We start from the raw sequence: 25,333 nt of genomic DNA on the forward strand, positions 1-25,333 counted from the left end.
GGGGTTTGCTGTAACTCTGCTTTATAAATTTTATAAAGTAAAGTTACTTCCCTACTTTATAAATCACCATTACTGTGGAACCGGTGGGCGGTTAGAAAATTTTAATACTACCAGAAATACAAAAGTGGGCGGTAGGTATAAAAAGGATGACTACCCCTGATCTATAGATTCAACATAAAAAAATCTGGCCATGGCAGATACATCCCAAAAACAGAATAGGTCTCATCCACTCCCGTTACTTAATAATTAAAGAAAAATCACAGAGAGAAGAGGAACACATTGTGCCAGCACTGAGTGACTTTAATTTACACCTTTAATTGTGCATCCATTTTACACCACATTAGACCATTCACATGATAAAGACTGTAACCAACTCTCTTTGATACCTAGTAGCTGGACCCAAGCATTTCCCATGTCACACTTTGCCCTAGTTAAGCAATAATCATATTTGTTACACCGTGCTCCACAAACTTACACTTCTTAAAATGTAAAAAAAAAATAAAAAAAAATCAGGGGAGGGTGGAAGTAAAGGAAAAAAGAAAAAGAAAAGAAAAGACAGTGTTAGTTTAGTGCTGCTCCTGAGCGCTACGACCAGACGTGGAGACCGTGACCTGGAATGTTAGACGGTGGGGCTCTACCCACACCCCGTACTTGGTGGACCTCTCCCAACCCGGAATGCTGCAAGACAGGAAGCTCCTACAAGATGGAATGCTTCTCAAAGGGAATGGTCAACTCCTTTGCAGCTGGCTCATCCAGGAACCAGTAAAGCTTCCCAGTATGTGGCTGGACGAGGGCAGCCGGCAGTGGGTTTTCCTCGTTGCCTTCCAAAATACGCTGTGGCAAGAAAGAAAAAGATCAGGCACCCATACTTTCAAAGTCTACACTTTGCATATGGTATTCAAAATGCTAATAGAGGGGACATATTTTAAGTTGTGAGCTGCCCAGGGTCCCTTTGGGATCAGGCAATGTGTAAGGAAATACATACATACATAACGGTTCCCCCGCCCCCTTTCTTTGCTCACAGGGAACAGTCACAGGTGAACTATTGCCAAGGGAAGAACCTTGCTCTTTCTTAGAAAATTCCACAAAAGAAAGGAACAGATGCGCAGCCATCATGGAAAAGCGAATGTGTGCACTGGGCAAAGCCACAGTTCAATGCGAAGCAAACCAGTTTGATTCCTCAGTGTATTAGGTCAGCATAACTAATTACTCTCCAGCTCAGCAAGCCAAGGAGGAACGAACAACAAAACCTTTGCAAGAAACTTTTCAGAACAAAATTGAAAAACAGGAGTGGCAATCGATGGCCACAAGCTATATTTACATCTTCCCTACAGTGACACTTTGTACCATCAACATTTCGGGGACGTAATGTGGGAATTTGATGGCATGCCATTGTTGTTGTTTAAGGAGAGGGGATGCCTGAGAAAATAGAGGAAAGACGGACTATGATTTCGGGGGGGGGGGGGGTTGTTATAAATTTTACTCCCTTATAAAAATAAACACTTCCAAAAGGCTGAATATTTTGCCCCACCTCCTATGATGACATCACTACCATATTGCCTGCAACACACAAAAGCTGGGGGGGGGGGAGAGGAAAAACACAAAGGAAAGTACCTTTATCACTGCAGCCTTGTTGTCCCCTGTGGCAACGAACACCACACTCCTCGCTGCATTCAGCACAGGTAAAGTCAGTGTGATCCGCTCTGAGGGGGGCTTTGGGGAATCGCTAATGGCAGCCACAATCTTCTCCCGCTCCTGACCCAGGAAAGTAAATATGGAAACAGCATGAGCTAGAGCTAGATTTACGCCATCTTTATCCATTTGGTGCCCCTCCTGATACATTGATACTACAACTCCCAGAATTCCCAGGCCAATGCATGAGGACAGCATTAGGTAATGACAACTATCCCCAAAGTACCAAAAGCAAACTGACTAGGAACTCACATATTTGGATACATACAAAGCACAGTATTTAATTCTCAAAGTGTTACGCAGAACAAATTATCTTGACAAGGTTGACTCAGCCTTCCATCCTTCCGAGATCCTAGGTTGTTTGGGGGGGGGGGGCAATATGCTGACTTTGTAAAGAGGACTGTAAAGCACTGTGGAGCGGTATATAAGTCTAAGTGCTATTGCTATCTTACAAGTGTGCACAGCATTCAAAATTAAGTAGTTCTTGGAATGTTTCATTTTCAAATGGTCCTTGACATAGAACATCTCTGGATTCCTCACGTCCTCACGTCTTAAAATTGGCAAACTTGGAGACCCCTGCTCTAAGGGGATTCTCCCATGGAATATAAGTATAGATTATCAAACACTAAACAAGGTTGAAGGAATTAAAGTTATTGTTTAACCAATTAATGCTTTAACTGTTGGGGGTCAATCTCAACTCTAGTACTAGTTAACTACACACTCATAATATTGGAAGCCGCTTCAATTTTACTGTATTATCATAATATGAAACAAACACACATTTCCCCTCTTCTAAAAATCACATAATCACCTTTAATTTCCCCGATCACCACTTTCTTCAAAGGTACTTACATTGAAGCTCCAATATTTACATTTTAATCTAATTTATGTACCACTTACAGGACTGAAAATTAAGCAGTCCATCTCTAAATTGGTCAGTTCCAAATATTTCCATCTCAGTAGAGTCTAAAGGGTTGCTCAAATCGGATGAAGAAAGGGACAGAAATTATAGGAAGAGATGATGAAAGACCAAAAGGAGAGCATGGAAAGGGAATTTCTTTTTTATTACTTCCCACAAGAGAAGCCTGTCCATGTCTATTTCACAAATCTTTATGGCTTCCTCAATGGTTGTATATTCTACTTCTCACTAGATTGATTTACTTGCATCTTTGAACCATCTGTGAAAGAAGTGCAGGGAATCAATTGTGCTTATTTTCACAAGGGTTTTACGTTTTGCCATTTATTTATTTCTTGATGGCACCAGGCATCAGCATGCTAGGGTAGGCAACCTTCTGGGTTTGGAGGGCACGATGACTAGAATTTAAACATTAAGTTGTAAGAGTTCCACATAATGGTCTTTGTGGCAGGAGCTCTTGCCTATTCACAAAAGAGCTACTCTGGTAAATGTGGCTAATGGCAAAACCCCTGTTTAATAGAGAGCAAATTGAGGGAAATGCACCATTCTATGCTGATCTTCTCTAGCTGTTCTCTGGTTTTCTGTCCCATTGTTCTGTTATGAGTTGGGAATTTAACTAAGGATAGCAGAGGCAAAGTTGTCTCACATATCTCTCCCAGACAGATCAACCATGCTGACAGATATCTTGATACTTCACAGTAGCCGCCAGAGATTAGCTCTGGCTCTAGACATCTTTAAAAAGCAAGACTAAAAACTAAGGATAGCTCTTGTGCTTGATGTTTATTTGTCCAATTAATTATTTCCTCCTGCTGCCCAAGGAAAATCTATTTCAGTAGACTGTTATAACAAGTCTTTTTAAAAGGATAATCTGTCACAAGTAAATTATAACAGGCTTTAATCTGATTACTGTGAGCTTCCTCAGAATAGCCAGCAGGATTTTTGCTCCTTCAATCTGCAACAGCTTTTGACTCCATAACAGGATTTTCAACCCAAGCAGCAACAGACAAAAAAATAATAATTTCAGCCGCAGTTCTTCTCTTTGGCTCACCTGTAGTAGGGGATGATCTGGAAAAAGAGAGCAGGTGTGTCCATCTGGTCCTACTCCTAAGATCAAAAGGTCAAATACAGGCATATCTTCACCCTGGAAGGCCTGTGGAACAGAAACGCACTTGAGGGTTTAAGTATCACATTCACTTATCTACCTATTTGACGATGGTGCTGCTACTTGGTATATTCTTATTAGTTTTCAAAGAAAAATATATTATGAATATAAACATGGAGATAACTATCTTTCCTTTCAAACACAATCTAGAAAAATAAAAATGTCTTTGTATTTAAAAAGTACTAATGTCAAAGTTCCAAGTAACACCCCCAAAGAAAGAAGATTCCAAGGCTAGAGTTTCCTCAAAGTTCTATTTTATTAGAGATGTCATATTGGCACATCTGGGAAAACCCGAATCTGAAAGTTTCCAGGTTTTCCCCACCCAAGTGAAAGTTCAAGTCCCTGCCCAGCACCCCCATGTCCAACACATGATCCAATCAGACACAATCCAAAACCGGACATGCCTTCCAGTCCCACCATCGCAGCTGCAGGGCAAGGTGTCCTTGACTGAGAAAGGAATGTTATTTAGACTATATATCTCCCATACTCCATATTATAGCCCCTCCCATTGTCCCACAGTAGAAAATATGGAAGGCCTGAAGGCCCAATGTAAAAGATGGCTTCCAGGTCTAACAACTAAAATATGAATCATTCAGCATTATTGTGTTAAGAGTTTCCATGATCTAGTTATTATGAATTTTAATCCTTTAGGACACCATGTTTTGCCACAATCTGTCTTCACATTGTAATTGTCCTGAACGTGATCTGAGATTTCAAGCATTTGGAGGAATTATCCCTATTTGCACTTGCTAACTAGTCCCAAGTAGTCTGATTAAAAGAGACATGGCTTACTTTATTCTACCAGAGCATCGTATGGAAGATGCTGTAGGATTACAGTTTCTGGAACTCAGAGCTAAAGCGCTAAACACAGTATAGTTGAATTGTTGTAATGACTTCGTTCAACATACTTTCATTTTAATCTACATTGATTAACTTGTCACTAAATGTTCAGCTGATCCAAGGCCTTTGAAAGGACATCAGCCAAAAAATGACAATGAGCAGGCCTTCTTCAAGTCTGGGCTCAAACTGTGTCATGAATGTGTATTCAAAGTTAGTGGCTTGTCAACTGTTTGTCAAACATCGGGGAACTTTTATCAATGCTGAATGGCAAAGCAGCAGATCAAACCAAGAGGAGCTACTGAAAACAGGGAATTCTTGAGAAAAAAAAATCAGGATTTAATCTCATTTCCAACCACTGTGCTTTGCCTTTAAGTTACTAGTGCCCTGCAAGAAAATCTGTCCGTCTCTGGCAAATAAAAATACACCAAGTCCCAACCAATACCTTTTTCAGCTTTTCAGCATAATCTGCCGCTGCCTCTTCTACTGGTAGCGAAGGATTGATAACAACTATTTGGTCATCAGGTATAGCAATTTTAGAAAGGAGGTATGTCTGAAACAAAATACAAATCACTATTGCAGAATGACAAAAGCAACTGTGGGACTCTCATAGAAAGGAGGGGCTGCTGTCTCAATTCCACTAGCACAAATGGAGTGGGGGGAATAGAAGGCATCTACTGCATTCTCTTTATACAGCCCCCCCCCCCCAAAATCAACCCTAGTGGAAAGAAGGACTCTTTTAAAAACAGGAAAAGAATGTGGCAGGGGTTGGAATGGGATGAAATAGATAGGAGAAAAATCTCCACCCGTTGCTGAGAGCATTCTATGCAATCTCACAGAGTTTGTTTCCTCTGGCAGAATAAAAGCTGGATCAGATCTATGCAATCATCATCTGACACGCACTTCTTTCTATTTCACATCCTATTTTCACTTCCTATTTTCACTATAATTGTAATCTTTGTGAAACCTGGGTTACTTTCCTGCTATTTCCTCCTCCTTGTAGGTGCCATCATTCTAACTCATGTAATAAAAAATAAGAAAATAAACACCCCCCATTACTGTATCTCCATGCTAGCATGCTCCATTTCCCTTCTGCCAGTGTGATCTTCCATGCACCAATTAAAGATATAAGATTCCTAACAAGAAAAAAACCAACAACGGGTAATTTTGCCATGGTCATCTACAGGTAGTCCTTGATTATAACAGTCCGTTTAGTGACTGCTACAAAGGCACTAAAAAAACTGACTTATGACCATTTTCACACTTATGACTGTTACCGCATCCCCATGGTCACATGATCAAAATTCAGATGCTTGGCAACTGACTCATATTTATGACGGTTGCAACGCCTTGGATCATGTGATCTCCTTTTGCGACCTTCTGAAAAGCAAAGTCAATGGGGAAACCAGATTCACTTAACATCCATGTTACTCACTTAACAACCACAGTGATTCACTTAATAACTGTGGCAAGAAAGATTGTAAAATGGGGCACTATTCACTTAACAAATGTCTCGCTGAACAAAAGACATTTTGGACTCAATTGTGGCCGTAAGTCAAGGACTACCTGTACTCCTAAACAGAGCTCCAGGAATCATCATTTACACCTGGGAGTATTGGATTTATGGAAGAAAGAGGCAAATCTTCCAGAATCTGGGAGTGTCTCCTTCAGCATATTATTGAATCCAACTGTTAGATTACTAAAGAACAGAAATGATTTCCTACTTTTCCACAAAAGTAGACAGAAGATAATCTAGCACACCATCTGCCCATTGATCGATATGTTTGACAGTCAACTGAATCCCCCAATGTGACAAAACTATCTAGGCTATTTAGACTAGAGCCTGACGTCAGCATCCGTATGCTAAGCTACTATAGTTTAAACATATTCCTGCTCTGCAAATTGCATACCTATAAGCAGATACTTCAAAAAGGAAAAGTTGGGGGGGGGGAGAGGGAAGACAAACAGAAGTGAACCCACCCTAAAAAAAAAAAAATAAGCAACCAGCTACAGACACTCTTTTTCCAATAGAAGCCAATTACCAGTGCATGGCTTGAATTTGCCTATGGACACAAACTCATGTGGCATTAAATCTGTTCCAGCTTTTTACAGTGAAAAGCAGCAAGTCTATTTAAAGATGGTTGCTGGGGAGGGAAAGGGGGGGGGCGTCTCAGATACGATGTTGAACAAAGGAGATTTCAGTCCTGCTCCGCAAGGCGTTTGCAGCACCAAAAAAAAAAAGTTATTATTTATGGGTGAAGAAGCAGCAGAAGCAGCAGGGACAGGTATCTCCTTGGTTTTAAATCGCCACCCTCGGGGACTGCAGGTGGAATGGGGGGAAAAGGAAGAGAGATGAAAGCAGCAAAGCAGCCCATCCCTGCAGTCTCAGGTTTACCGACCCATCATCACCCGAGGGAGTTCACGCCCAACCTTCCTGCCGGGAAGAAGAGCCGCGGCCAAGGAAACACGCCTCCCAGCCGTCCCCACCCTCACCCTGGGGGATCAGCCCCAACACCCCCCACACATACACCCCAGCCCGCCTTGGGGCCCCTCCTCGACAGACACCTTGTAGGCACCGAAGTTGCTCTCGGGGTCGTTCAGCGGGACCCGCCGCTCGTCCACGAAAGCCAGGAGCCACCGGGCAGGGCAGGCAGCGGCCGCGGGCAACTCCTGAGCCAAGATCCGCACTAGGCTTCCCCCTGACAGGCCCAGGGAGAAGCGCCCACCCGGCCCCGATTGAGCTTCCCGCTGCGCTACCAGCTGGGCCAGCGCCGAGCCCAGCTCCTGCGGCGAAGGGAAGACCGAGATTTGGGGCGACGGAGACCCTGCAGCGGCCGGACCGCGCCGTGGCACCGAAGAGCCGGGCATGGCGAGGGAGGTGAGGCGGCGGCTGGAAGGAGGAACGAAAAAACCCGGCAGCGAAGCCGAGAGGGACCCATGGTGAGAAGGCGAGCAAGCCCGGGCGGAAGCGGCCGCGGTCGTCGATGGCACGCGGGCGGAAACGCTCTTCGTAGAAGGGAGGAGTTAAAGGGCGGGCAAAAAAAGAGAAAAGCGGCGGAAACATATGCAAGGAGCCACCGGAAGCCAGTGAAGCCGGCACTCTCCCTCTATATTTATTGGCAGGCGGAATTCTGACATACTGCAGAGAATACGAAGATAGAACTTACTCCGCACCAAATGATTTTCTTATGGCTGCATTGCGAAATGAAATAGTGGACTAAATTTGGGGCCATGTTGGAATGCCTTTGAGTTTTCTTCATTAGAGGTCTAAGATGGGGCGGGAAATCAAGGATGAGAGGCAAAGACGGTAAGAAAGGGGGATTTCTTAAGATTTATAACAAGACACTCTCTCTCTTTCTCAATCCCTCTATCTACCGACCGACCTATCTACCTACCTATCTACCTACCTATCCACACTCTCTCCCTCCCTCCCTACCTACCGTATCTCTCTCTCTCCTCCTCCCCCTTCCCCCCACTCTCTCAGCTTAATAGGATTAAGAGGTGGCCCCAAAGTGAGCCTAAACCTAGGTGACCAAACCTTTACCGAGGTGGCGCAGTGGTTAAAGGCAGCACTGCAGGCTACTGCTAGATCAGCAGTTCAGCGGTTCAAATCTCACCGGCTCAGGGTTGACTCAGCCTTCCATCCTTCCGAGGTGGGTAAAATGACCCGGATTGTTGGGGGCAATATGCTGACTCTCTGTAAACCGCTTAGAGAGGGCTGAAAGCCCTATGAAGCGGTATATAAGTCTACTGCTATTGCTATTGCTATTTACTGACCAAAACCTTAACCACTACACCAGAGTGAATGTCCTGGAATTGCTCAGAGGATTTTATTTTAATTTGATAATTTTCTTTGATTAAATCTGTCTAATGGAAACCCCAGCATTTTCCAGGTATTGCCACTTTGGGCACCAGTTATTCAAAACCAAAACTTTAGCAGGGTTGTGCTGTGAAGGAACCAGCTGATCATATTTCTTTTTGGGTTGTCTTGTGATCGATAACTTTTAACTCAGAAACTGACTGAATTAGTTATTAAAGCCCTTTTGTCACTAGGAATAATTTATCATGACAAGAAACACCAGGCTATGATTTTGAAAGCTCTATTAGAACTTTCTATATCTTCTGATGTTTATATTTAAGCCTATTGTGTTGTTAAATCTTAGCTTCTGTCATCAGTTTTGTGATTCAGGATATTGGTGAAATCCAGAAACTGGATTGAGTAAACTATGGTTTACTTAATCATGGGTAAATGGGCAGTGTATATAGCCTGTGTTTGAAACAGCAGTTCCATGACAACAGCCACATCAGGCAGCACAGAAAATTCAGGGCGACTCTGATGCAAAGTTGACATGTTAAGTAGAAGAAAGCATACACTTCCTAAGCAAGTAAAGTCAGCATACTGCAAAAGCATACTGAAGTGAAATACAGATTACCTATGGCATTTTGTTTAGTTATAGTTTGCCTCCAGTTAACAAATTTCAGTGATTAGATATTGCTATATTACTCGGATTGAATAGGGACCATATCTGCAAATGCCTTGGGAATAAAAAGAGAAAAGAAAATAAATTGTCCCTAAGCAAGGCAGGTACATTTTGGAGAAACACTATGTTGAGAAGGATTGGGAAAGAAGACTTTTAAAAGTATAGTTCAAAGGTTTTATAAGTTTCAAGTTGCACAGAATTCTATAAACATATACCCTGGAGTGGACAACTAGTAATTCTCTGTTCTTATGGCTCTCAGAACCACTTTTGACTAGGACTGAAAATTTTCAAGTGTGATTGTGTCTACTGAAATGCTGTCTTCCTTGATGTACTAAGCAAGCTTATTCAGTTTCTTCACCCAACAGAGTCATCTTGTTACCAATTTCAAACAGCTTCCGCAACTACGTTTATGGATATGCTTTTGCTCTTAAGATAAGAATGGGGAGGAAGGGCTTATGTCTCTAAATGTGGTAAATTAATTGTGCTCCATTAAAGCAATGTAAGAACCATATTAACACAGTAATTGAGATAAATGGGATTGAGCAGCTGGGAAAAATGCAACATCATTTCAATAAAATCAGTTTCTTGAGGGAAGTCTAGAATAGACATGAATCCTTACTGGACAAAAAGACTATAGAAAATCCAGTTTAACGGAAGAGTGACATGTTTTGCAAAGATACAGCTTACGTTACAGTCATGTCTATTTTTATTTGAAAGCAAGGCTTGTTGATTCCAAGAAAGTTTACTCCCAAGAACCAGGGCCTATTTAGCTGCCAACCAAAAACTTCTGAAATAGATGTGAAGTCTGACGCCAAAGCTGTGATGTTTGCTTTGTGTCAATCCAGTGTGCAAGTTATATTTCTTGGAACAAAAGATTAACTTGGAGATGGACATCTTGCCCTTGGAATTGCAACATGGATTGGGCTGGCAAGAATATAGAATTATTGCCCATCCCTGTATTAATGATCTACTGTATAGTTTGAGGTAAATCCTTTAGTAAAGTTATATTTTTATGCAAATTAGGGGGACTATACTGAGTGGTGAACTTTTTGCTTGGCCAGGTTAATAAAACTAAGAGAACAAACAGCAGACACTGAAAAACGAAACAACAACATTTTCATTAACAGAGTAGGTATGCATGCAACTCAGATTTGTTTTTAAGGTTCTTTATTCTTGTAAGGTTTTTCTCAAATCAATGTTATATTTTGGCAACAGTGACTCCAATAACAAAATGTAACATTGCTTCAAAAAAATTAAGTTAGACAATGCATGATTCTTAAAACCAGGAGCAAAATTAGTTTTTGTTTGCTTTTTTAAAACAAACTTTTTTCTCCAGATCAAATACAGTTAGCTGTAGGTATATTTATTTATGAGAGAACTAATACATCTTATGTTCATAACAGAATTGTTAACTTGTTTTAACTCGTTCTGAAGAGAAGTTGGAAAAGGCACATTCTGGGACTTATAATTAAAAAAGGGAAACAGATAGCTCCCATGGCTTCTGAACTGTTATTTATCAATTGCCTGGCTAGTACAATACTTGGTGTACTCAGAAATACAAAATAACATTGTTCTGTACATGTGTTTGTAAAATACACTTACATGAAATTCCATTTTTGCCAAAGAGAAAAATATCCTTAAGGAAAATTAATTTGATCTTAAGTGATTCAGGGTACCTGAAACATTCCCTTCACAATCATATTGCAGGCCAGTAGTATGTACATTGGTAACAGAATATTTCCATATTGCTGTATCCCAAGAATTACAGCTTCTTTGAACAGGCAGGTAGTCAATCAAAATTCAAGCAATCCATTTGTATCGTCTTTATGCAAATTCTTAATGCCATCTACCCAAATGGCACTAATGAAAAGAAGCGCAAAGTTAGGAATGTCCAAATCAGATATTGCTGGAAGATCAGTGTGAGAAATATGTTGCAAATGGTCTTTGATGAGCTGACAGGCTTCCTATGTTGATCACAAGAAATTAGCAAGACCAAAGACTGAAAAGCCTCAGATATCCACTTGTTTCAGGGATTAATGGAACTGTTTCTTTCAAGATTCTGGAGAAGTCAAATAATTACTTGAAATATCCCATTCCTCCAAACTAACATTTGTTTTAAATAAGATGATTTAAAGTAGATTAACAGAACATGCATCAATTATTTTCCCACATGGGTGTAGTATATAACAACCAATTGATTTGCTGTAGGTAAGTGGAATAACTTTCTGCTAAAAGAGCATTAAGCAGAGTTTCCGAACCAACTTATTTTCAATATACTGTACGCATTTTTAAAAATAATACTGTTATTTCATCTTATTAGTCCTGTTTCTGGTTTTTCTATTCAAGTTTCTAACACACATAAACTATTGCATTTTGACAGTCAGTCCCTTAAAGCTACAAATAAAGCTACAAAGAAACAATCGGAGGAACTCTAAATCTGTATGTTTGGAACCTGGAAAGTCTAAAGCAACTGAAGGCTTTATCCTAAACAATTTTTTCAGCTTTAACACAGTGAAATATAGCCAAATAACACAGGAGAAAATAATTTGATCAGTTTTGCTACAACAGGTTTAGTCATCCCTGGTATACTGCGAACATTCAACATGTAATAATGCAGATCAGAAACCATTTCCATTTTCATATGGAATTCCCTATCACAATGGTTATAAGGAAGAGAAGGCCTTTCTAAAAAAATGAACAATACAAAAAGAGCTATTCCCTTTGCTCTGGAAATGGTTAATGTGCTTTTTTTAAAAAAAAAAAAAAGGGAGGAAAACCATCTTGCTCTCACACTATAGTGGGGTTTTTCCCTGTTGCATATTAAAACCTTGCTTTGCTTATTTATTCAAGTCTATTTCTCTACCAAAACAAGACCTTTCGACATCAGGCCCTTTAGGAGTCATCTCACCAATTAAATCAAAGAGAAATTTTCCCAGTTTGGATCCTCTCAAAAATGCACTCATCTATTGGTAGGAACTTGCCAAGTTTCACATCCAAAAAGTATAACCGATCAGACGTCTGGTGTGGATTGTAGCCTTCTCTTTGTAAACGGGTCTTCTGAATCTTGAAAGTGCCTATTGGGGGAAAAGAAAGAAGATAAAAAAAGACTGTTGGCAATTGCATGCAAAAGGCAAGGCAAGGGGGCCTAGGACAACTCGCCACAGTCAACTCATCCTGGGACAATTCAATGCTATGTTAATTGTTTCATTGCTTCAGTTACTTTTTATTATTGGTGACAACATTTCCGTTGAAATTATTGTAACTCTTGTATTTCTGAGTTGACTTTCTTTTTTTTATTATGATTGGCCATGTTCTATTGAAATTAATTTAACTTTTGAATTTGTTGAATTGTCCTGTAGTGAGGTGGCCGTGAAGCGTTGTCCTGCAGCAAGTTGGTCGTGGAGAGTTGGCTGTGATGAGTTGTCCAATTCCAAAGCAAGGAGTAGCACTTAGTTCAAGGACAATGATCAGACTGAAGATGTTTTATTTGAAAAACAGGACAATATGTTATAGCAATAGCACTTAGACTTGTGTACTGTCCATAATGCTTTACAGCACTCTCTAAGTTGTTTACAAGGTCAGCATATCGTCCCCAACAATCTGGGTCCTCATTTTATAGATCTTGGAAGATGGAAGGCTGAATCAACCTTGAGCCCCATCGGGATTGAACGCCAGGCTCTGGGCAAAATTACCCTGCAATACTGCATTCTAACCTCTGTGCCACAAGGGCTCCTTATCAAAACATATTGCTTTAAATTCTAATCACAACTCAAAACTGAACAAAATTCAGAGGAAGATTTATCCAGAGGAAGATTATTTCTGTGAGGTAAGAATGATTACCTCCTGAGAAAGATTTTTCTCCTGCTAAGAAGAAGAATTAAAAAAAGAGGGGTTGTGAAAAGAAAATGAACAACTCTAAGGCAAAATGCAGTGTTTTAGTCATTTTGCCACCATAGCACAACTGAAAAGCACTGTTTTGGACTATGGAACAGGCAGATGACCAATCTGACAAAGAAGCTGGTGTGTATTTGGTTGGAGAAATCCATCTCACAAATGTTTCGTGTTTTTAATGCTTATATAAAAAATAAAATAATGTCTCTTTATATAGTTACTTTAGATCAGTTATTTTAGTGAAGAAAGAAAGGGAATGTTTGTTTAGACTGCATAAAATATTTGTTAGAAACTGGAATATAACTTAAATCTCATTGGTGGACCTCCTCTTCCAAGCAATTCCCAATAAAAGAATTATGATAAGCTGCCATCAGACAGTGAACTTCCTCGCATACCCTTATTTGTCTAGCTGGGGAGTCTTTTGCCCTCCTCCCTTCATCCCAGCTCTTCAAAAATAGAAAGTGCTTTCAAACTTCTTGTCCAAAGTCCAGAACAACAAAACTAATGCCAATTCACAAGAGGTGACTATGTAATTGCATGTTCTTTCATGTGGACACTCCCTTGTAATTCCTTTCCCAAAAAAAACAATTGTCTCTGTTTACTAAGAAAAGCGGGGGATACAGGAAAGGACATTCATATACAGACAGAATAGCTAAATCTGCTCTTGAATATCAGCGCATGCTTCATATTCACTGCAGATCAGATAATCTGGACCTTCTATCTTAATGTTATTAGGCTGACCATCCTTTTTCTCCATTCACATGTCTAGAATACCATCTTCAGTTTAAAAGAATATGGAAGATAATTTAAAGACAACCTCTTTGTGGAGTCTAGTGCTTTGTCCAATCAAGGAAAATACTCCATCTCTGCTATCACCAGACTATCTAGTAAAGTAGGAAATTATCTAGTTCTGAACATGTTTCTGACTTCCTTCAAGGTTTATTTCAAAGACCCATACACAACAAAACAATTAGCAATGTTTAGAAGTAAGACAGAAAGGTTGGACATAAAACACATGCTAAAAGATAGCTAGTGGGTAATAATAGACTAATAATAGATCCCCCTCCCATCTTGCTCCTCCCCTCCCATCTTTTAATTATAATTTTGTATTCTTATTGTTATGATTTTATCACTTTTAATACTGGAAACCGTCCAGAATCATCTTGTGGCAACATGGACAACAAATACATTTAATAAAAACAAATAAATACCCTGTATTATCTTTTTAGTGTCTATTATATATCTCATCTTGGTCCTTTAGTTTAAACTTAGACACCATTTTAAAGTTTGTGTTACCTGTGGTGTCAACCTCTGGGAGAAATCGGAGGAAGATAGGCCGTGCATATGGAGGTAGTGCTTTCTGTATCTCCAAAAACAGAACGTTGGGATTCAGTTTTGCTTCTGGGTCAGCAATAGCTGCCATTCCAGCCTTGCCTTCTACTCCTAAAATTGAAAAAGGAAATAAGGACAATTTTATTACGATCACAGACCAGCATAAAGCAAAATGATAACGACTGCCCATTTCCAATATGTACATTTTCCCAAAGGAGCCATTGGCAGCTGCAGATCCAATCCAGCTGTGTACTCCAACTCCATAGCAAACGAGCCTAGCTGCAGAGAATAAGCACTGGGGGGAATCTTGCTTTTCTCCTTTTCTAAATAACTCTCTTCCATTTGTCAGTCAACCTGTGACTGCAACAGGAAGACTTATTTGGCTAACACCAGCCAGCTATTGCAGCAAACGTATGTCAAATGACTTCAACAGGATGTAAATATTTATCACAACTTGTTTTTCTCCCCGCCTCCCCACTTTTTTCCTACCTGGCTTCCCCTTTTGTATTCTCTTACTTAAGTTCTTAGTTGGTAAATCACCACAGAAGATCCTAGGTCTTCCATTTGTGCATGGTACCTGTTCACCATTACACAGTGTGCTAATATTTAATTTATATGAGTGAGATTTAGTGGCTAGAAAGTGGGATAAATATTATACCTCAGCCAACTACATCCAATAACTCGCCTAAGCTGTTCCCTGCCATACATTCTCCATGTAGAAGGTTGAAGCAGCTTTGCAAAAAACAAAGAAATCCCCTATGTTGCTGTTTGCTCTAAGACCAAAAGTAGTAACTATTTGTTCAAACAAGTGAGCTAACACAAAAAAGGCCTCTGAAAGAGCAATAGATGCCAGTGACACAGCAAAGTAAAAACCCTTGCTATTAAACAGAAGAAGAGGTTCAACTTCTCATTCTACTAATGGTCATTTTTGCCTGTTTTACATCTGTTCAGACAGCTGCTTCTGCTCAAATCTCAGAATGAAAACCAAATAACCCGAGTTCCTCTAATATATCTGTCATCATAACAGTTTGCACCCTTCTCCCTCTATCACTCAATGGCTACTGCTCAAGGTATTTTTTTTTCAGCCCTAACATCAATATAAATGAATGATTTTCAGGTGTTACTATAGGTCTATGTTTCAAGCTGCCTTTCTCGTCTTTCTTTTTATTATATCTCCCATCTCCAAACCCAACAGTATCAACTGATTCTGAACTTGGCAGACCTGCTTGCTGACTCCTGAGCTTTTAAATTCTAAATTACCTGGTACCTCTACTCCATAACTGCCACGTCTGTCTTGCTGAGAATATGGCTGAGGATTCCTTCCACTTCGGTGGTGGAAACGTTCTCTCCACGCCAACGGAATGTATCCCCACTGCGGTCTTTGAAGTACATATAGCCAAGGTCATCCATCACTAGGACATCTCCTGCAGGAGAATAGGATTTCAGTATGTATGAAGAAGACTGTGCTTCCACCAAACTATTATCTTCCAGCTGGGAGTTTAACAAATGAGGGTAAAGATAAAGGTTTCTCTGTCCAGTTGTGTCCAAGTCTAGGGCACGGTGCTGATCTTTTTTATCTTTTTGAGGGAGCCAGCATTGTCCAAGACATTTTCCATGGTCATGTGGCCAGCATGGCTACACGCCAAAGGCACAAGGAACACTGTTACCTTCCCACCAAAGTGATACCTATTCATCTATTAATTTGCATACTTTCGAACTGATAGGCAGGCAGGAGCTGGGGCAAGAACGGGAGCTCATCCCATTATGTGGCACTTGGGTCTTGAACCCGGGCTGTCAGCTTTCCAGTTGAAAAAGCTCAACATCTTTAACCACTGAGCCATTGCGCCTCCCCCCTCAAAAAATGAGGACTGAATTCATCATAATATTAAGAGATTTTACTCAAGTTCAGATATTATTTGTTGCTAAATACTACCACATGCTTAAGGAAGAATTCTGAATATCTGAATACGTCTTTAGTTTCTGAGGAACTTAGATACTGTATAATTTTGTAATTTTGACTGTAATATATGAATAATTCAAAATTACAAAATTATCCTTCTAGAACACAAAGGGACCAAGACAACGGCATGAAGAATACCTGTAAGATAAGCTTGATCTCCTTTCTTGAAGACATTATAAGCTATTTTCTTGTTAGTTGCATTCTGATTGACATAGCCATCAAATCTCCGCAAGGGGTCTTCTTGGTTTATCCTGCCCACAAGAAGTCCAGGTTCTCCTAAGTAAAGGAAGAATTCCAGAAAAAAAATAAGCAATATATTCTGTGTTATAGCAGTTGTGGATATCTGGATGGATTTTAATGTGTACTATTACCTTTGGCACAACATCGCAACAAAAATTGAGACACAAATATTACAATTTACTACTTTTCATCTAGCAGTTCTATAACTGATCTGATTCTTATTGAATATTCATTTGATTTAAATTTTGTCTCTTACTATCCTAACATCTTTTAAGTCTTCTGCAGCAATACTCTAGCTGAAAATTGCAGGACTGAAGTAAATGCTGAATTTTTAAAAAGTGCATATTCAATATAAAGTGTTATTTGATTCCATTATAAAATAGAAATTTTTAAAAGGTTTGTGTATTTGTATTTTCAAACCTATATATATATATATTTCTAAACGTGTCTTTTCTTAAAAAATACATTCTCTTGTAACGGTTGCCTTTTGAGCTGCCCTCCCCCTCCCCATAATAAGAATTAAAAAGAACGTTATATTCTGAACCTCAATTGGTTATAGAAATTCAGATCAAGATTGTCTGCTTCAAATGCAGCCCAAACAAAATTCATGAGTATCTATCTGTAACCTGTAAACCAAGGTACAGATTACATAATCTGTAATTAACTAATCTGCTAAATTTATGGTAACCTTTTTTTAGTATTTTTCTTAGTTTAATTGCTTTTATCACTTTTCTATATCATACAGTATTTTCTATCTGCTCAACCTGTTTTCTTAAGGCCAGTCTTAAATATGTTCTTTTTTGTTCTTGTCTTTCAAATATCAGTGATTAACTTTGTTGTTTCACAAAGGTTCCGTTTGTCATTTGCTTGTCTTCGTTTACGCATTTATTTACCTACTTATATGCCACCTTCCAACTATTCAGGGTGTGTACGTAGTTTTAATACATGATTAAATATTGTTCATGGTGAATGGGCAAGGCTTGAACTCTTGAACAATGCTCTATCATCTCCTCTCTTTAAAACGGCATCCACAGATAGTCCTTAACAACCACTCATTCAGTGACCAAAATTAGAACTGTTATGTGATCATGATCTGGGAGTTCGGTGTCTGGCTTGCAACAACAATATTGCAGTGTCTGTGGTCACATACATTGATAGCCATTTGCAACCTTCACTGCTGGCCTCTGCCAAGCAAAGTCAAAGGGGAAGCCAACAGGAGGTTGCAAACAGTGATCATGTGATGGCATGCTTAAGAACTGTATGGGACTTGCTTAATGATAGTAGCCAGACATGCAAGCACTGCCATCGTAAGTGGTGTGGTAATGTGCCATCATACTTTACAACAATATTACTTAATGAGAGAAATTCCAGTGCCAATTACTATTGTTAAGCAAGAACTACTTATATTTGCCTAAGAAGCAGGTCAAAAAGGAGCCTCTCTAGTCCTGTAAATTCTCCTTGCCCTTGATAAATTTGGGCACAATCATTAATAATTAACAATATCCAGGTCAGCTATACTCCTGGACAACTGAAGTTGTGTAGCAACCTCTATTCTCCAAGTTACAATTAAGGCGTAAAGCAAAGCATTGTCAGACTTATTTACCTGGTTGACAGGAGATACAAAGGCCATTTGTGCCACGTATTAGCTCCATCGTATCCTCATTAACTTTCACCAAGCGGATAGGATATACATTTGGCAAAATCCGGCTATGGAAGCCACAGGCTCCCACCTGTCAAGAGTAAAAAATATTAAAAGCAAAGGAGGCCTCCAAATGCTGCATTCATTTCTCTAAGGAGGTTATTATTTGCTAGGAAAATACTCTGTAAATTTCCAAGCTCTACAGACATTTCACTTGCTCCCCTCAAGTGAAATGTCACTTGAGGGGAGCAAGCAAAAACAAGAACATTGGGACTGGCCTGCCCCACTTGCGCTGGCAGAAGGGGCATTCTGCAGACCCCATCAATCAAGGCCTGCTGGCTGGCAGAATCCAGGAGGATATCTTCTGCCATGGTTCCTGCCTTCTGGAACGTCATGCCCCTTGGAGTGAGACCTGTTCCTACTCTCTTGGGTGTCTGTAAGAACCTCAAAACCTGGTTCTGCCAATTGGCCTGGAGTCCTGATTGGAGAATATTCTATATTGGAGGTGGTTAATGGTGTAGCAAAAAGATTCTAGCTCCAATTAGTAATATTGTGTTTTTAACATTTAATCTCTGTTCATTTTAATATTTAATGTTTTAATGTTTTGTATCTTTGTTTTTATGATGTTTGTAAGCCATCTAGACTTGCTCGATAATGTGATGGGTACATATAAATTAAATTTATTACATTTAAATGCTTCCTATCTCCCTCTTGAGCATCTCTGGGTGGCTTACAGTATCTGAAATAATACGAACAACTAGAAGGTTAAAAATACTAAAACAGGGAGCATTAAAATTAAAACATTAAACTTAACAGCAAAGTAGATAAAAAGGACCAATGCATAAATGTGGAATCTCCATCTAATCTACTAGCCACCTCCCGAATGGGATGTTCCCATTGGGGCCCCAAGTTAGCCTGCTTAGGCTCTTGGCAATTTGTATTTAAAATTCAGGAATGAGATGTAAATTTGAACCCAGAATAAAACAGCCAAGTTTTCTCCTCCCTGTATTATATAGAGATTTTAGGAAAAACAAAAAAAGAACACTTTGCTTTTCATTTTCTGTATATCAATAAAATGTGCAGACTAAAGTTTCTAGTGCTACCGAGCACAGCAGAGGAAAGACTTGAGATCTGGCATAAGGGGAAAAAAAGGTCTCCATAGTTCCTTTACTTCTAATCAGGAACATTAAGGGATAGAATACATTGTAACATGTTACTGCAACCACAGTTTTTGCAATCTGTAAGTTAAACAAATACTGATAAAAGCCAACAGCATCAAAGAGAGAGAATGCTATTAGCCCTGAACTGGCAACAAGCAGTACAGGGTAGTAACTGAACTTGCTGAGAGTCAACAAATTGTTGTCATATCTACAGTAATAGTGACCTTCTCTGTGAAGGGATTTGCCTACTAATCCAATCACTTCTTCAGTGACTTTAAAAGCCCAGCTGTCTTCCTTCATGCAGTCACAGAACTGTAGAGCTGATATCCAGCCAAGAGGTCTTAAAGGGCACGCTCCTTCATTGCAGATAGGTAGCTATGCAAAAAATGGTACATTCCCAGGATGCAAAAATTAAAGCTGAAAGCTCACATGCTACAGATTTTGCAAACATTTGCCCCATCCTTGCATGAAGAGCTTGGTTTTAAAAAAAGTATCCAAAGTATAAAAAGATAACTTCTCAATTTACCTTTCCATCTAGATTAGCAATGCTACAGTTACACTCAGTAGCGCCATAGAACTCGCCAATCTGTTTGATTCGGAACCGCTGTGTGAAGTCTTCCCAAATGGTGGGCCTCAAGCCATTTCCAATAGCTAGCCACACCTGGTGCTGCATTTCTGCCTCCCGCACTGGTTGATTCAGCAGGTATCTGCAAATCTCCCCAATATATTGAATGATCTTTGAAAAGCAAGAAAGACATGATTTTAAAGAGTAACCTGGCAAAGCCCCAAGGAAATTGGATAATAATGCAACATATTTAAGGTGCACTGCATCTTGATCCAATTCGCCTAAGGTGTTTTCCTGGCTTAAAATGAAAAAAGTAATTGAGTTTGCAAAATGCCAATAGTTCTGTTTTGTTTATAAAGCCAATTTGTTTATATAATTAGAATATTTAGAAGCATCTTAAATGTAATCAATCAGAAGCAGCAGTCTGTTTAAACAAGTATTAATGAAATATTTGCAACTCGTAGATTGAAAACACTGTCTTAGAAACAGGAAGGTTTGCTTTTTCTGAGACAGAATTTGTTAATACAGCTATGTATTATTTAAACATTTTCTTTTTCCAAACTAAATTTCTGTTCATACATCGATAACTAATGAAAGATAACATGTTGACTATGGAATCATTAAAAAAAGTACTGCTAAATGTTCATATGAATGTATCAATATTTGCATTCTCCATTTGAAATCCACAAGATAGTTACAAGTTGATGAGGATGCCAAGAAAACATTTTAAAAAATGCTTTTAATGTTTTTACTCTTTTATTACTACGTGAACTGCCTAGGGCAGGGGAGCCAAACTTGTGGCCCGTGAGCTGGATGCATGACATGCTGGCCCCACCCCTGCCCAGTTTAGCAAAGGGGGAAAAAGTCCCGATATGTCACGTGATGACGCCTTGAAAAATTGAGTTTGATACCCCTGCCCTAGGGTTATCCTATATACGATGGGAAGCTAAATAAATCTTTTAAATCAATTACACGTTAATTGATTTAAAAGTATTATCAAACCTGCTTTCTATAATTGGTAATAACAGTGTTGGACTCCAACAGGTGGAAGAATGCCAAGTTTTCCAAAGTGCAAGAAATGTTTTCTGCTTCTTATTTAAAAGCAGTCCTTAGCAACAGCACTTAGGCTTATTTATCACTTTACAGTGCTTGCTCTCTCTAAGCGGTTTACAGAGCCTATTGCCCCCAACAATCTGGGTCCTCATTTTACCCACCTTGGGAGGCTGAGTCAACCTTGATCTTGGTGAAGTTTGAACTGCCAAACTGCAGGCAGCCAGCAATCAGCAGAAGTATTCTGCAGTATTGCACTCTAACCATTGTGCCACCATGGCTCTTCACCACACTAAACAAAATAAACTGCTCAAGAATAGCCACTCTTTAATATAAGCTCTTTTTTTTTTTTGCTTACTGGGATATTGTTCAAAAAAAGCATGCTTAAATTTGGCAATTAACAGACTAAAGACCAGGATTAAAGTATTAGAATAGAGGTTACTTCTTGTTTCAAACCCCAAAGCACAAGAAAGGTGAAGTCAGTTTGGTGCCTTGAAGAATGGCATGCACGATACTGAGAGGGAGCAGATTGATTTTTTTCCCTTCTTAAGCTTGTGTTATCCAAAATGGCCACACTTACAAAAATATGGCCAGAAGAAAATCAAGGGATTTCCTATGGGAAGCTTCTTTTGCAAAGAAAAAAAAAGTACGTTCCTAGTATGTCAGCAGATTGAAATGTAGTACCCAAAAAACTACACAGCTTAACAATAGCTGTGAATCAATGATTTAATAATGATTACCCTTCCATGGTTGCTATTGCTTCTAGTCTTTCTAAATCTGGTTGAGACACCAACTGGCAAGAAGCTGGACAAAGAGGTTTTGGGAATAACCTATTAAAGTGTTACATTGAATTGTAAGTGAGATATAAAACAGTGATGAGCTTTCAAATTGAATGGCCGTGGTCTAATTTTCTTTGGCCCTGACCTTTTACCAGCATTTGTGGCTGGCCAGAGCAAAGGAAAACTAGTTTACAGCCATTCAGCCTGAAAGCACATGACTGCTTCATTGATGCCAGCTATGAAAGACTACACCAGTATATCGTAAGCAAAGCAATTCCTCAATTCACCCTCATCCTATTACTGCTGCCTTTTTTTGGTTCTTTGCTTTTTGTTTATGTGTAACTGTCTTGCCAAGCAGCCTTCCCCAAGTTGCATTTTCTCCCACCTACTACTAATTGTGGTGCCTACAAGCAAAAGTTCAGGGATCTCCTTACTGTACACTTGTATTTCACACAGTCATCCCAGAAGCGACTGGCAGAAAATTTCTTCCTAATCACTACCGTCAGACCATGAACCACACACTGGCCAATGCCCATGATGTTCCCTAAGAGACAGAAAGAGAAAGACGGTCAGCAGGATATGCTTGCCAGAAACCCTGGGGAATATTAACAAAGAGTCCCTGGTAATGCCCCGGCCAATCTCCATCCTAAAACATTCAGCAATAATGCCAGCTTACCTGCTGAGTGGTACAATGGTAGGCAGTTATAGATTATGTCATCTGTGGTCATTCTGTAAGCATAATAACCAAAAGCAGCAATTCGGTAATATCTGCAATAAAAGGAAAAAATAGGTATCAATAGAGTTACTCTTAAGTGGTACTAGATAACACAAAAAAAATTGTGAAAATTCTTCTAGGATCAAAGGGCAGTTGCAGAAAACCAGTGATACAAATACTGGCCTGCAGTACAACAGTACTCAGAGTGGTCAGTTGGCACCTCGACTGCAGTGCATTGATACATCTCAGGAAGATATACAGGAGAAACTACAAGTCCTCACTTCACACAGTAACTGAGTCTGGAATTTACGTTGTTAAGTGATGCAGTTGTAAAGTGTGATATCCTAGGATTGCATCGCTTAAGCAGTGGCAATCTTGGGAGTTGCTTTGTCATCGTAAGGATGGTGGACGATTAAGCAAGGACCACAGGTGACTGGAAGTTGTGAATTCCTGCCAGTTTCCCAAAAGCAGTCAATGAGGGACCAAGGCAGAAAACTGTAAACTTTGGTCAGAACAAGCCTTCCTTAAAGTGGCTCACAAACAGGACAATGAGTAGGTGAATGTTATGGGATGTTGCAGGATGGAGAAAGGTTTTTTTTCCTGATGCAGCATCTGCTACAAGACCAGGGGGCAGGTAGTACAGTACAGGAGTGGCTGGGCAAGTGGCTATCTGCCCCACCCCCTCCCAGGGCTCAAACACCCTACCTGGGGATTCCTCCTGGGAGAAAAAGCAATGGGAGTGGGAATGACTTAGGAGAATGACTTGTGACCTTTCTTGCCAGCTGTCCCATTGATTTTTGCCTGTGGGAAGTTGGCAGCGAAGGTCGCTAAATGAACAGTTGTTAACTGAAAACACTTGTACACTCATTGATTCAATTACATAAAGACAATGGGAAGATTATTTGAGATCTCAAGTCACCCAAAATGATGTTGCAAGATAGAGGGGAAAGGTATTTTTTTAAAACCCTCTTTTTTGATGAGTAACTTTTAAATCATTATTTAGTTAAAACTTCTCTTTGTCCTTTTAACTCTTCATCTATTTACTTTACTACTATTGTTCAATTAGCCTTTATCTGTTTCTCTCTGGGTAAAGAAATACAAAGCTGAACCAGATCTTGTGAACCCAACAAACTCTATCCAGCCTCTTTCCCAAGAAAGTTGCAGTTGTACTTTTACAGGGCAACTGCAGCTTTCCCGTGTGTTCTCCAGGGTCCCCCACTGTTTGTGTGAACATGGCATCTCTACTATTCATTAAAGTTTTCCACCTTTTATAGGCTTTTGGAGAAATTTCGAGATTCTCCACAGAAACAAAATGGTAATACCGGGGGTGTTTGCAGGTCTGTGTGTCTGTGCGTGCATGCATCTTCCTTCAATAAGAGAAGTATCCACACCACAAGGCCTCCTTCATTTGTCCACATATTAAGAATCTCCAGAAATAAAAATATTGAATATTGGCAGATAACAACCAAGGGCAGGTACTGTTCCTTACCTACTGTGCACCACAATGGCAGCTTTTGGCATTCCGGTTGTTCCAGAGGTGTAAATGTAGAACAGCCGATCTAGGAAGACAGCACAGCAGCAAGGCTGAGTTCAGTTTCTCATTGTTATTTCTACTTGACAAGTTACCCATCTCAGGGGGACAGCTGCTTTCAATGCAGAGTACAGATCAGTGGTGGGTTTCAAAACATTTTAGAACCTAGTCTGTAGGTGTGGCTTGTTTTGTGGGAGTGGCTCAGTGGTCATGTGACTGGGTGGGCGTGCCCAGCTTGAAAAATGTGGTGAAACTCACTTAATGACGCTCTTGCTTAGCAACCAAAATTTTGGGCTCAATTGTGGTCATAAGTTCTCTCTCTTTCTTTCTTTCTTTTCTTTCTTTCTTTCTTTCTTTCTCTTTTCTTTCTTTCTTTCTTTTTTTTTTTTTCTTTCTTTTTTCTTTCTTTCATCTCCCTCTTCCACTTTCTTTTTCTTTGTTTTCTTTCTTTCTTCCTTTCTTTCTCTTTCTGTCTCTCTCTCTCTGTGTCTGTCTGTCTGTCTCTCTCTCCCTTCCTCCCTCCCCCTCTATGTGTCTCTCTCTGTCTCTTTGTGTCTGTCCCTCTCTCTCTGATTCTCTCACTCCCTGTCTCTCTGTGCCTCTGTCTGTCTCTCTCTCACACACACTCATACACACACACACAAACATACAGACACACACATACTGTGGTCACCTTGTTGAGTGTTCCAATCACATTTGAAACACTCAACAACTGGCCTGCATTTATGGTTTTTTGCAGCATTCTGCACTCATAGGATCAAAATATATGGTTAAAAGTACCTGGCAGCGGCATTTTTCCCTGGGGGCTCTGCAGAACATTCCATGACTGATGCCACCACATCTGCCCTCTTCGGGGACAGGTCCTCTTCAGAAGGACGAGGCCCCGCTGGTCCTCTCGCATTCCTCGTCTTCCAACTGTGGCCCCATGCCATGGAAAACATAGGGGCGCGCACACTCACACAATTACAGCCCGGAGCAGGACCAAAGCCCCTCTCCCAACTGGCCCTTCCTCCCTCAGAGGGAAGCTTCTGCAGAAGCACAGGCGAGTGAGTTCCCGCCATTACAAAGTCTCCGGGGCTGTAATTGTATGGGCTATGCGTGCACGCCTATGTTTTCCATGGCATGGGGCCGCAGCTGGCAGACGAGGAACACGAGAGGACCACCAGGGCCCATTCCCGGGGGGAAGGGTTGTCTTCCCGGATGGGCTCCGGAGTCATCACCGGCTGCGCAGAGCCTCACCGCGGCTCCACACCATGAAAAACATAGGCGCGCACGCACAGCCTGTACAATTACAGCCTCAGAGAATGGTGGGAACCTGTTCTCACTCGCCCGAGCTTCTGCAGAAGCTTCCCCCCGAAGCCCTCCGAGGGAGGAAAGGCCAGT

The 25,333-nt window shown here is 40.3% G+C and overlaps 2 protein-coding genes across 2 annotated transcripts in view; both read right to left on the minus strand.

The window, feature by feature from the left end:
* Nucleotides 1–277: 277 nt before the first annotated feature.
* Nucleotides 278–7,570, minus strand: PGLS (6-phosphogluconolactonase). The gene is made up of 5 exons (XM_032209653.1): nucleotides 7,173–7,570; nucleotides 5,053–5,160; nucleotides 3,657–3,758; nucleotides 1,615–1,755; nucleotides 278–834 (listed from the first exon to the last, which is right to left on the minus strand). Exons 1-5 carry the CDS (start codon nucleotides 7,473–7,475, stop codon nucleotides 697–699), a joined length of 792 nt encoding a protein of 263 aa, XP_032065544.1. The 5' UTR covers nucleotides 7,476–7,570; the 3' UTR covers nucleotides 278–696.
* A 3,349-nt stretch (nucleotides 7,571–10,919) lies between these two features.
* Nucleotides 10,920–25,333, minus strand: part of SLC27A1 (solute carrier family 27 member 1) — a 33,594-nt gene continuing 19,180 nt past the window's right edge. Inside the window, 10 exon segments of the mRNA XM_032209652.1 lie at nucleotides 10,920–12,162; nucleotides 14,276–14,422; nucleotides 15,572–15,592; nucleotides 15,595–15,735; nucleotides 16,410–16,547; nucleotides 18,115–18,241; nucleotides 19,837–20,046; nucleotides 22,139–22,248; nucleotides 22,381–22,472; nucleotides 23,909–23,978. Coding sequence (XP_032065543.1) covers nucleotides 12,005–12,162; nucleotides 14,276–14,422; nucleotides 15,572–15,592; nucleotides 15,595–15,735; nucleotides 16,410–16,547; nucleotides 18,115–18,241; nucleotides 19,837–20,046; nucleotides 22,139–22,248; nucleotides 22,381–22,472; nucleotides 23,909–23,978 — 1,214 coding nt within the window. The 3' untranslated portion in view covers nucleotides 10,920–12,004.

The sequence above is a fragment of the Thamnophis elegans genome, chromosome 2 (genome assembly GCF_009769535.1).
Source record: "Thamnophis elegans isolate rThaEle1 chromosome 2, rThaEle1.pri, whole genome shotgun sequence".
Lineage (NCBI taxonomy): Eukaryota > Metazoa > Chordata > Lepidosauria > Squamata > Colubridae > Thamnophis > Thamnophis elegans.